Genomic DNA, 12,897 nt, shown 5'->3' with positions numbered 1-12,897 from the left:
TTGTCACCATTCTACTCAGTACCACTACTAAATAATAACTAAATGTTAATCGGCTGCCATCTCCCGGGCACTGTGCTGTGAGCCCTTTATATGCATCATCCCATCTAATTCTAACAGCGACATCATTTTCAACTTGTACCCATACCTCATACTTTCCTGATCTCGAGAGAAGTGCCTCTCAACCAAGAGATGAATTGGTATCTGGTTGTTTAAAGGGTTTGACCTGGGGGACCTGGCTGGCTCAGTTTTTGGGAGAGCATATGACTCTTGATGTTGGGGTCGTGAGTTTAAACCCCACACTGGGTGTGGAACCTACTTAAAAGTAAAATAATAAATACATAAATAAACAAATAAATAAAGGGTCTGACCCGTATTATGGCTGAAGTTTTCACCACAGAATATGGTTGCAAGGGCAACCATAAGAGGCGAAATCCTCCCTGCCTGCCTCCTGCCACTGATGGTCTCAGAGCAGGAGAGGGGTCTCCCAACTCTTTGCGGCAAGAGCCCATTGGGTAGCCCGCCCATTCAGGAATGCCCTGAGAATGTACTTAGATTGCTTTGCTGAAAGGGGAGGTCTGGTGTGTGGGAGAGAGGATCCAAGTGTCTCCGTGGAGAAGCTCCTGCAGAACGGAGAGCAGTGTTCGCTGACATCACACTCATCTCCTCTGGGGCTCAGGAGAGCTTCCTATGGCTGGATGAGATAGAATCTATTCACGTCCCAGAGATGCTGCAAGCCCATGTTGGTGGGGCTTATGCAGGAGCCAAGCAGCCCGAGAGCTCTGTGTTATTAAGGGGCCAGCGCGACCATGGACCCCAAGAGTAGGGCACAACGAGTGCAAGCTCTTGGTGTCGCTGGCTTTGGGTGGTGGGTTGGAATTGTTGAGGCGTGTGTGCGATCACACACAGGGACAGAACAGCGCTCCACCAAGCAGCGTGATGGCATCACTGTCCCCACAGACATGGGCACCACTCAGCGCCCCCTCAGCCCCAGGCTGGTTTCTGCTGGGTTGGTTCACAGTTAAGCACGTGGGTCTTTTGTGACTTTGAAATGACTGCAGATTAAGGACCAAGTCGATTGCTCCAGATGCAGCATCACTCACCGGATGTACCCAGCAAGCTTTAGCATGCTGGTCCAGGACAAAGAGTTTGTGGTGGTGTTCTCACCTGTTTTATTACTATCAAGATGACCAGTCAGTCAACCCTCAGTGTTCTCTGAGCACCCGCCATTAGGTGCTAGCCGATACCAAAAATACAGGCATGGAGGAGGGAAGCATGCTTTTTGCCTCTAACCTGCAAAGTTATTGAGCAGACAGAGTGTAGGCACAGTAAAAGTAGAATAGAAATACAAATAAACATGAACATTTTGGAGCCAGGCCATGTTCTGAGCACTTCCTGGGTGATAACTCATTGCATCCGCATGACCCTCCTCTAGGAGCAGGTGACATTATGGCCTCATTTTACAGATGAGGAAACCGGTGCCGAGGTTCCAGTGTGTGGCCAGGTCCACACAGCCTGTGGAGGAGGACACAGGATTCAGACCCGGCAAGTGTGGCCTTTGCAAGGCGACTCACTGGTGGCAGGGCACTGGGTTCCCGGGGCCCAGGGGCCACAGGAAGCGGTGGACCTGCTGGGTCAGGTGCTGCTCCCAGATTCACCGTTGAGCCCTCCCTGGGAAAGGCGTCTTATATGTAGATGCTGTCTTCAAGCTCCCTGGGGATTAAGAGAAAGATGCCTCTCCTGCTCCCCATTGTTCTCCATGTGACCCCTTTACGATGTGGCCTACGTCTTCTTTTGAGGCATTTGAGGCAATGGGAGGATTGGTTATGAGGAAAAACGAGGCAACGTTCAAAAACCAATACTTATGTTTGTGGGAGGCTAGGCCTCCCTCAAGGATGTTGTTCCAGTTACTTCTTACTGTGCAGTCACCTCACAACGTAGAACAAGCACCACATCGCTGTTACCATCCCTCATGCTCCTGGGGTGACTGGGCTCAGCGAGGCTGTGCTTGCAGCAAAAGTAGGGGGGCCTCCAGCCTCCGGCGAGCCCTCCTCGCTCACGGCGTGAGAGCCGAGGCTGCTGATCGCCGGGACCTCGGCGAAGACTGTGGGCCCAAATACCTGCAGGCCATGGCTTCCCCATGGGGCCTGGGCTCCCTCACAGCCTCGCAGCCGGGGTCCCAGGGCAGCTGTTCTGAGAGAGAGAGACAGAGAGCCAAGTGGAGGTGTACCCCTCTGGGACCCACCTCTGAAGTTCCATAACCATCACGTTTCCTGCATTCGTTTTGTTAGAGGCAAGTCCCTCCTGGGAGCCTGTTCAAGAGGAAGGAAAGGAGATAGCAGCCCTCGCGGGGAGAGGGACACAAAATCTGTGGGCGCACTGCAAAACCACCACGGAGATTTTCCACGTAACTTCACTCTGGCTTAAAGAAATCAGTTATCCCCGACAGACAGGGCCTGAGGAAGGTGTGCGTGCTCTGAGTTTTGGGAAGGAAGAAGAGGAGGGAGGGCCGGGACAGGCAGTGTTGGTAGGAGAGCAGAGCTGGAAAGAGAGTCTGGACGACCAGACGCTGCGTCCTGCCTCTGACCAGCTGTGACGGTTGCCTGTGACGAGGCCTCTCGGCTTCTCGGGCTGCCCTCCTTTCCTCACCTTTAGCCAGATGGGATTGAGACGCGTGAGCTCTCGGGTCTCCGAAGCTTCCACCGTTGTGGGTCCATAATTTTGAGGACTCGTGTCTTTCTTTCGTAACCTCCAAACCCCTCAGACCCTAGTCGCTCATACCGACCTTCCTGGGCCCAGTAATGCATGCAGGCAGCCCTCTGCTCCCCAGTGCGTGTGCTGGGGGTGTGAGGAGCCGGGCAGAGCGTGGGATGGGGGGAACCGGGGGCCGGGAGGGAAAGATGCTCAAGTGCACGATGGTGGAAGTCAGGGGTGGCAGGGAACTATCTAAACTAGAAGCGGGTTGCTGGGGCCCAGCGAGGCGCCGTGAGCTGCCCAAGGACTCAGCAGGCCCAGGGGTGCGGGGTCACGGGTCTCCGTGTTTGGAAAATGCCCTGCCTTCACTACGTGTTTCTTCTCCTTCCTCCTGCTGGTCACGTGAAGGCATTAGATCTGACACCCCGAGCGCTTCTGATCTAGAAAGTAACTTCAAATGATGCCACACAGTCAGTGTTCTGTGCTCCATTCTGTCCTTGGGCGGGGGTGGAGTGTCTTCGATGGCAGGGACGTCACTCAGCATCCTTTCCTCTCCCCAGAGGCCGAGGGAGAGGAAGCAATAGTTACCTGGCTTTCCCCTCCACTTCGGTGACAGACTCCAGTTGTCTCCATCTTACCGCGGGAGGAGTGAGTGAGGAGGAGGAGGGGAGCGAAGTGCGCTTCTAATCAAGGCCGCAGGAGCCAGGCTCGCTGTCTCACCGCCTCTGAGCCGTGAGGGTTATCTCGGGTCGTCTGGGGTCTGTCCTGTGTGTAGACGCGCACAGATCGGGCCATTCAGGGCCTCTGGCTTAGCACTGCGGGCTACACTCGGAGAAGCACGAGATCGGGCTTCCCAGAGGACGGCCGGCCGTGAGGACGCCTTCAGTAAAGCTTTGGGAGCCAGATAACACGAGGCTGGCTGGTGTGTGAGCGAGCACTTGGGCACGTGTGTGTGTGTGTGCGTGTGCGTGCGTGCGTGTGTGTCTGTGTGTATTTGAGGGCCCATCTCTTGCCAAAACCAGGCTCATTTCTGCATATTTGTTTGCTGAGTATTAAACACTCCAAAGATTGCTCTTTCGATTTGTTGAATCTGAAATGAAAATGAGTCAGCAGAGAGGAAAAACAAGCCTGAAGGCCCTGAATGGCCCCTGAGTGAAAACATTCAGTCCTAAAGCAAGTGGGGTTTCTTCACCCCCCCTCCCCCGCCCCCAGGTCCGAATCTCACACGCGGACACAAGTACCAGGCACAGCTGTGTGCACCACGCCTGGTGGGTCGGCTGGGGCCTGACCGGTGACTTTATCTCTGTGCCCTTCCCACTCCCGCCTGTCAGAGCCCCGCCCTTTCCTGCGGGGAAGGCCTGTCTTTAGGTGGAGGGGCCCAGGCTGGAGGCCGTAGATAATTTTCTGGGAGGGCAGGCACTTCCTCCTCAGACCCTAACACGGCTCAGCAGGAACATCTCCGGGGGAAATCTGTGACTTTTTATATTCCCCCGAGGGGCTGGTCACCTCAGATTGGCTCTGGCTTTTGGATCTGGGAACACAGACAGTCTGGGGAGATGTGCCTCGCTTCGTACCCAGGCTGTATTCCTGCAGACCCGATTAGGAGCTGGATTTAAGTGCATTGAATCATACTTTGAATGTACCGGAAGGATTTAGTGTTCAAGGGAACCCGGCACTGATCCTTGTGTAAAGTGAAGAACTGTTTCGTAATGTGGAGCGTCGCTCAGTGATTTATGCGTTCAGTAAGTAGATGGAACATTTTTGTACGCTGAATGTTAGTTTAATCGTCCCCCGTGGAAACTTGTTATTCAAAGGGACCTGGCACTTCAGGGTTGTGCAAAGAATTATTCTGTAATGTGGATGAACATGTCATGATTGTGAGTTTGGCAAGTTCAGACTCTTCTTAAAGTGGGGTCTACCTCTAGTTCTGCTTCAGAGGAAAAGATGGTTTGTGCTAATATTCAGACTTGAGGGAAGAAGATGGCTCTACCGTCTGTAAGTTAGGGTTGCTCCGAAGGCGCTTGGGAGGAACAGAGGTGCTCGAAGTTTCCATCCAGTTAGGGCAAGAGGTCCCAAGGGTTGCCTGCTCTGCCTGTCTTGCCATATTATCACAAAGTGAAAATGATGGTGCTTCCCCCCGGCCCCAAATGCAGTTACCTATGATAGCTACATTTCTTAAAGTGTTTCTCTTTATATCAAAATATGTATCATCTAAATCCCTATCTATCATCGATCTATCTGTCTATCTATCATCTATCTATCTATCTACCTACCTACCTATCATGTGTATTCAATTCTACAGTAAAGGAAGAGACAAGGCAGAGGGCTTGTGTTTGGGAGCCCTGAAAGGCTGTTGCTCGTCCACTATGGAGTGAGAGACTTGACCTTGTGGCTCACCCTTCCTCACTCAGCAGCCCGAAGCCACTTCAGACCCGTCTCCGCTGTGCTCCGTCCTCGCTTACCACCCTGTTCGGGCACTAGAGTAGAGCCTGTTACTAGGGAAACAGTCTGACTTTTCAAGGCAGTTGGAGAAGAGGAGTGTGTTCGTCCCCAGGCGTGTCTGACCTGGAGCTGCCGGTGACAGGGGACTGACCGGGAGAGAGCCCTTCCTGTGTGAACTCTCCCCAGAATGGGATGGTGTCAGGCAGAATGTGCGGATGACTTGCTTTTTCACCATAATGTGGCTCTGACTATGTTTCAGAAAGAGGCTTTTGGAAGTTCACCCAATTACCGAGTGAACTTGTAAGAAATTTCTAGATTCTAGAACCTTCTAGATTCTTGGTTTGTTTGTTTGTTTTGCCATTCTTGCTCATTTCTGGTTGTGGCTGCCACACTCCCATCTCCCTTCCATTGACTTCCTGGTTTTCCTGATGGCTTTGCCCTGCAGCCTTGTAGATCCTGGCGTGGGCAGACCTGACCTGGAGAGCCAGCCATCTCCCGTCACGTCCGGGGAGTCCTGAGTCCCTGGGGAGTCAGTTTGGAGTGGTCAGCTTGGCTAGCGGAGGGGATTTTGACTCTAAAGAGGGAAGTGGGTTCTTTATTACAAGGGACACATTCTCTCTGAGCTCCATATCCATTGATATTCTTTGGAAAATATTGGGCAGTGAGTGGGTGAAGTGAGTTAGGTCCTTACTTCCCTACTTTGTAAGGGGAGGTGGTAATCTTTCTCCTAAGGATTGTTGTAAGGCTCAGTAATAACGCATTCATGAGCACCTACTGAAGTGCGGATGTTCTAAAAAACAAAGGTATAAGCAGCAATTCTCAACTGTTTTTCTTGCTTCTACTTTATTCATGCATAAGATGTACTAATCAATAACACCGCTCAATCCCGAAAGTGATTCTTCAGATATTAGATGAGTTCCCCGCATACCTCTAACCTCTGGGACATGCACAATTGGTTGGAAAGCCCCCTCCAGATTCTGAGAGGCTGCCCCTGGGAAATTGCTTTTTGTCAGAAAAGCCAATATAAAAGACATTAACAAGGAACATATTTTCCTTGTTAAGAATCAAATCACGATCAATAAGGCTAGAGTTTCCTTTTGATCACCATTCCCAGTCTCTTCTGCCAAGCACTCCAATCTCTGAGGGGCCTGCTGTTATCAGCGCTGTCCCCTGAGGGTCCTGGCTCTGTGTCTACTTACCCTCTTACTTGAGCACTGGAGGGAGCACTAGAGTGAAGCCTGTTATTAGCATGGGTTTATCCTTCTAGAGCCTTTATGTCTGTATAAATGTATGTGAGTGTGTGTGTGTCTATGTGTGTGTGTGCTTACCCATAAAGATACAGTGTGCTTTACATAATCTTGTAACCTGTTTGTTCATCCAAACACATGTCATGGACTCCTAACCATGTAACTATCCAGCTCATGCTTTTAAAGTCTTGCATAGTATTGCACAGTAGGAATATACCATAGTTTCTAGCATTCTCCTATTCATAGAAATTTCCCCAAGTTTTTGATATTTAAAAAAAAAATATTGTGCCAACAGTGTCTTCACATCCTTGAGAACACATTTCTCTCTCTCTATCTCTCTCTCTCTGTTTTTGTTTTTGATACTAGCCATCCTGACAGCTGTGGAATGATACCTCATTGTAGTTTTCGTTTGCACTTCCCTGATGATTAGTGATGTTAAGCATTTTTTTCAGATACGTGTTGGCCATTTGTATGCCTTCTTTGGAGAAATGTCTATTCAAGTCCTTAACCCATTTTAAAATTGGGTTATTAATCCCTTATCAGATGTATGGTTTACAAATATTTTCTCCCATTGTATAGGTTGCCTTTCACTCTGTTGATGGTTTCCTTTGCTGTGCAGAAGGTTTTTAGTTTGGTGTAGTCTTGCTTATTTATTTTCGTTCTTGCTGCCTGTGCTTTTGAAATCATTGCCAAGGCCAGTGTCATCAAGCTTTTCCCATATGTTTTCTTCCAGGAGTTTTAAAGTTTCGGGTCTTACATTCAAATCTTTAGTCCATTTCAAGTTGATCTTTGTGTGTGGTGTAAGATAATGGTCCAATTCCATTCTTTTACATGTGGGTATCTTGTTTTGTTAATGCCATTTGTTGGAGAGACTGTCCTTTCCCCACTGTGTATTCACGGCACTCTTCTTGAACATCAGTTGGCCACAGCCCCTGTGGAAACCAGTATGGAGCTTCCTTAACAAATTAAAAAATAGAACTACCATATAATTCAGCAATCCCAGTTCTGGGTATTTTTTCCAAAGAATTGAAATCAGATTCTTGAAGAGGTATTAACGCACCCATGTTCATTGCAGTACTGTTCACAATAACTAAGGTGTGGAGGCAATCTAGATATCTACTGATACACGAATGGATAAAAAATGTGGCATATACACACAATGGAATATTATCCAGCCTTTAAAAAAGAAGGACATTCTGTAATATGCAACAACATTGATGAACCTTTAGGACATTATATTAAGTGAAATAAACCAGTCACAGAAGGACAGATACTGCATAATTCCACTATATTTGGGATCTAAAATAGTCACATTTATCTAATGAAAGAGTGGAGTGGTGGTTGCCAGGAATGGTGGTTGCCGGGGAAATGGGGAGCTACTAATCAGCAGGCATAAAATTAAGATTGAGCAAGATGAATCAATTCTAGAAATCTGATGTACAGCTTTGTATCTACAGTCAACAATAATGTAGTGAATACTGAAAAAATTAAGAGACTAGATCTTATGTTAAGTGTTTTTGCCACAATGAAATAAAATTTAAAGAATATTGCGAAGCACTTCTTTGGGTATACCTCATTGTGCAGATACGAAAGTCTCTCTCTAGGGTAGCAAATAATAAGTGGAGTACATGGACGATAGGGTATTACTTTGTTTTAAATGTCAAAGATCTATGTTAGCCTGTTGCTTCTCTGTGAAGTTTGTGGTGCTTTTGGTCTCAAAGACATTTAACATTTCGATGGAGATTTTTATCCTTTTTTTTCGTGTTTGGATTTTGTTTTCTGTCTCATTTGTGCAGGCCTTCCTTAGAGTGAGCTTCTAGCAAATGCTCCTGTACTTTCTTGAAATACTTTTCGAGTTCTACTTCTGCAGTTTGGACTTTCTCTTTTGTGTGTGAGTTATGGATATACCGTTATTTGTTTCTGAATACAAATGAACTGTCCCTGATTTTAAATACCCCTTGTGTAATATAGTAAGTTCGCATTTATACATCAGTCTTTTCTGGATTGCCAGTTCTCTTCATTGTTCTCTTTCTATATTTCTGTGCCACTCCCACACTCAGAGAGGGCTTTCCCAACCACCTTACCTGAAGCAGGCCTCGTTCACTCTCTACCACATCACCCCACTGTATTTCCTTCATGGCACATACATCTCCTTAGAGCTCTTACTTATTTACTTGTTTGCTTGTAGATGACCTGCTCCATGAGGACAGCTCCAAGCTGCCTTTTTTAGCACGTGGAATGGCACCTGCAGATACTTAGAGAACAGTTAGTGGAAGAATGGATAAAAGAACACCCCTTGACTGGGGATATTTGCAGCTTGAGCTTTCTTTTCTTTTTTTTTTTTTTTTTAAGATTTTATTTATTTATCTGAGAGAGAGAGTAAGTGAGAGAGAGAGCACGAGCAGCGGTGGGGAGGAGAAGCAGAGGCAGAGGGAGATGCAGACTCCCTGCTGAGCAGGGAGCCCGATGCGGGACTCGATCCCAGGACTCCGGGATCATGACCTGAGCTGAAGGCAGACGCTTCACCGACTGAGCCACCCAGGTGCCCGTGAGCTTTATTTTCAAAGCTTGAATAAATTGTCAAAGGAATATGTACTATTAACCAAAGAAGTGGATACAGAAGGGCCTTTCTACCTCCTTGAAGTTCTTCCATGTATGTTTGTGGGTTCTGTTCACGTGTCACATTGCTTAAATATGGAACCCTTGGAAAAATTCAAAGCGGCAGAAAAGGGTGATGTGTGCTTATCATAAACCTTGGGTCTACTTCCTTTTAGGGTATGGAATTTACTGTGGGCAGATGTAGTCACTGAATATGTGGCTCAAGGCAATCATTAATTCACGCTGCAAATATTTATCCAGCACCCTGGTTGGTGGTGAGAAAGCAATGGCGAGTAGAATAAACATGGAACTTATTGGGGAAGGGGGTGGGGAAGACCCTAATTAGACCTGACAGCAATGAATACATAATTAGTAACTAGGATCGTTTCTATGTAGAAAAATAATAAGAAGCTTTTAGTGCATGTAACAAATAAGAGGACCAGAGAGTATTTCACGGAGGAAGTGGCTGCTGAACAGAGAGGTTTGATCAGACAAAGAGAGCATGAAGCGTTCTGGCAGAGGTCCCGAGGACTGTAGCTCTGGTGACGTCAGCAGAGGACAGATCAAAGGAGAGCGTAGTATGATGACAAAGACAAAACAAACAACAACAAAACCTGTGTGGATATTGGAGTAATACGAACCCTGGTTGACATGAGTTTTGGCAGCTGTCAACTGTGTAACTGCATCAGTTTTAACCTCTTCCTCCTCAATTACCTTGCTGATGAAAACGCACCTCATTGGGTTACCGTGAATATTACATGAGAGAGTCTTTGGCACATGCTAGAGATCCGTGGTGTAGTTAGAGTACTTCTGCTCTTCTGTGTTAGCTGCCGACACCTTACTTTTCAGCAAGGAAAGCAGAAATAATCGCTTGTTTTGGAGATTCACAACCTGAAACCGAGTAACAGTGTCCAAAAGGAGATTCAGTCAAAAATTTTTGAGCTTCCAGTGAGTTCTGCTTCATTCGGTTAAAAACCATTTTTGAGTACCTGCTTTGCACAAAATATATTCTTTTGGAGATACAAAAATGAGCTATTTTGAAGGTAATGACTGCATGGGTCATTTTATAACTATGTTATGGAGGATCCAGTGGAGGCGAAATCAGTGTGTGTTTGGGTGAAGGGAGTGAGGTGTAAGAGACATTCCTCATAGAAGGAACTGGGGAAGGTTATAGAGGGGAGAAAGTTATGGCCTACGGCTCATGAGAAAAGTGCCGCAAGAGAGAATTGCAGGACTCCTCCACAGAGGGAGAGGGGGGGTTAGCCAAGACAGGGTTTGCAAAGCCAAAAGGTTGCACACAAGGAGCTCGGGTCTTTGTGGAAGGACATCGTGGATCATGGCCAGGGTCAGTGCTGGATTATAGCCGCGACCAATGTCTCCAAGATCTGCCTGTGTGTTTCTTTTTCTGGGCACATTAGTTTGGGGACTCATTTATGGAAACACAGTGTTCCTGCTGCTGGCAGTGACGAGGCACACTGAGACACATATTTCAGCCCGTCCAAATCAACGCCATGAAACCAGGCTTACCATCCTTTTGAGGAGTGTGGATCACCCACCCCTGACCCTCACCATAAGGCCACTTCAGTCTTGTGTGTTTGATTAGTTTTGGCTCCATCCTCTTCAGGCATCTGAATATCTGCTTTCTTTCTTTCTTTGTTTCTTTCTTTTCATTTCTTTCCTTTCTTTTCTTTCTTTCTTTCTTTCTTTCTTTCTTTCTTTCTTTCTTTCTTTCTTTCACCACTTTTTTTGAGGAAGGCAGGTCAGAGTTCTCCTGCCTAGAAAACATCATAGAAAGCTTCTGTTTCCTCAATAGGGGTCTTGGCTATGTTAGCGTATTATTGACTCCATCCCCAGTATAGCCCATTATAATCCTATTCAGCCCTCAAGAACCTGATCAGATCAGATTTCTCCATGAAGCCTTCTTTAATCACCCAGCTGAAGGGGATTTTGTCTCCCTATCTAATTATGTTTATTTATAACAGTAGATCCAATGTCTGGTTGATGATTAGTGTTACCTGGTAGAAACTTTTGAATACAATTTTTATTCTAGAACAGTTTTATACTTAAAGAATCAACGTAAAGATAGTTTACCCAACACCCAGTTTCCCCTATTATTAACATCTTACATTTGTACAGTAGTTTTGTCACAGCGAAGGAGCCAATGTTGATGTATTATTATTAACTAAAGCCTGTACTTCCTTCAGATGTCCTCAGTTTTCCCCTGATGTCCTTTATCTGTTCCGTGATCATCACCCAGGACGCCATGTTACATGTGATTCTTATGTCTCCTTAGGCTCCTTTAGCTGAGACAGTTTCTTAGGACTTTCTTGTCTTTTGTGATCTTGACAGTTTGGGGGATGATTCAATAGGAATTTTGTAGAATGTCCCTAAACTGGGATCAGTCTGATGTTTTTCTCATGATTAGACTGAGATAATGAGTTTTTAGGAGGAAAACCACAGAGGCTAAGTGCATTCTCATCACTTCGTATCCAGGAGATGTGGTATCAGTATAACTTATCAAAGGTGAGGTTAACCTCTATCACCTGGCTTGAGGTCGTGTTCATCAAGGTTCTCCACTGAAAAGTTCCTTTCTCTGTTTCCATACTGGACTCTTTGGGAGAAGGTCACTGTGTGCCGTTCACCTGAAGGGTGAGGTTATGTGCCACCTCTTTAAGAGCAGAGTGTCTGCATAAATTATTTAGAATTCTTTGGAATGGGAAATTTTTCTCTTTTCCCTCATTTGTTGATTCAGTCATTTGTTTATATTAACATGGACTGGTAGATATTTATCTTATACCTTGAGTTATAGTCCAATACTAGTTTATTTTTTTTGCTCACATTGTTCCAGCTTTGGCCACTGGGAACTCTTTCAGTTGGTTCCTGTGTCCCTTTGATATATCCCCATCATTTATGTATGTATATGACGGGCTGAAATATATGTATACTTTCTTGATTTCTGTCACTAAAAGATTCTGTATGTGTCCTGCCCCAGGCCTGGGATCAGCCACTTCTCCAGGGAACTCTGATTCCTTTCATTGGAGAGTGGTATTAAAAACCAAGATGGCACCAGGCTTACTTGCTGCTATTGTGGTGTCTGGCTTCTGGGCCCTCTGGGCTGATACAACAAAGAGACACATGTGTGTATACTATATACACTGTATCTGTAAATGTTCCATATGTAACCATATGCATCTCTATTAAGCTGAACATGAGTTCATACCAATATCTCAACTTGAAGCCCTTACCACACAGGTCATTTGGGGAAGTTCAAAGATACAGAATCCCAGGTACCTACCACTCCAGAGCCAGTAAGTCAGGATAAATATTGACCTTAGATCTTTTGAAAGGCAAACACATTAACATCATTGAACATTTTTCTTGGTTTAATATTGGAATCAGTATCAAAATTATGAAAACTTCATAAATGTTTTAGTTTATCACTATTCACAATTTGGTTAAGTATGTATCTTATTAAAACTTTGTTACCTGCCTATGGTTTTGTTAATTTTAATTCCATGATCTAATAGAGTTTGGAAATTCTTACATTATGTGACTCTTGAATGTCCCACTTAATCCTCAAAGTCTGTGATTGGAGTCCCAGATAGAGAAATAAAGACTCTAAGAACACAAATATAATCATATAAATTATATTCATTCATGTCGATAGTATTTGTCTCACGCATTTCCTCTCCTCTTTCTTGTTTTCTTGCATTTTTTGGTGGACTGCAGGCTCCAGTTCCAACACCATCTTCTGAGCTGACCTCCATTCCCAGGATGCCCTTGGTGCTGCTCCTGCTGCTGCCCATCTTGAGTTCTGCAAAAGCTCAGGTTAATCCAGGTAACACAGCCATTGCTCAGCCACACGCTAGAAGACCAGCCAGACATTCAGGTCCATCAATGTTCATCTTGGGAAAGGCCC

At 46.0% G+C, this 12,897-nt stretch overlaps 1 protein-coding gene across 4 annotated transcripts in view; it reads left to right on the top strand.

The window, feature by feature from the left end:
* Window positions 1-12,897, top strand: part of DDR2 (discoidin domain receptor tyrosine kinase 2) — a 127,806-nt gene that overhangs the window by 55,342 nt on the left and 59,567 nt on the right. The window contains exons 1-2 of one of the 4 annotated variants that reach the window (XM_026517236.4): window positions 3,930-4,433; window positions 12,708-12,816. The exons of 1 other annotated variant lie outside the window; for it this stretch is intronic. In XM_026517236.4, the coding sequence (XP_026373021.1) occupies window positions 4,425-4,433; window positions 12,708-12,816 (118 nt within the window). In that variant the 5' untranslated portion in view covers window positions 3,930-4,424. Of the gene's footprint in view, window positions 1-3,929; window positions 4,434-8,194; window positions 8,272-12,707; window positions 12,817-12,897 lie in introns of those variants that run through there. 2 more of the 4 variants (XM_057314856.1, XM_026517238.4) reach the window with 2 other exon arrangements.

The sequence above is a fragment of the Ursus arctos genome, unplaced genomic scaffold, assembly GCF_023065955.2.
Source record: "Ursus arctos isolate Adak ecotype North America unplaced genomic scaffold, UrsArc2.0 scaffold_2, whole genome shotgun sequence".
Taxonomy (NCBI): Eukaryota; Metazoa; Chordata; class Mammalia; order Carnivora; family Ursidae; genus Ursus; species Ursus arctos.
The sequence above is the reverse complement of the archived record's forward strand: the minus strand, read 5'-3'. Positions and strand labels throughout refer to the sequence as shown.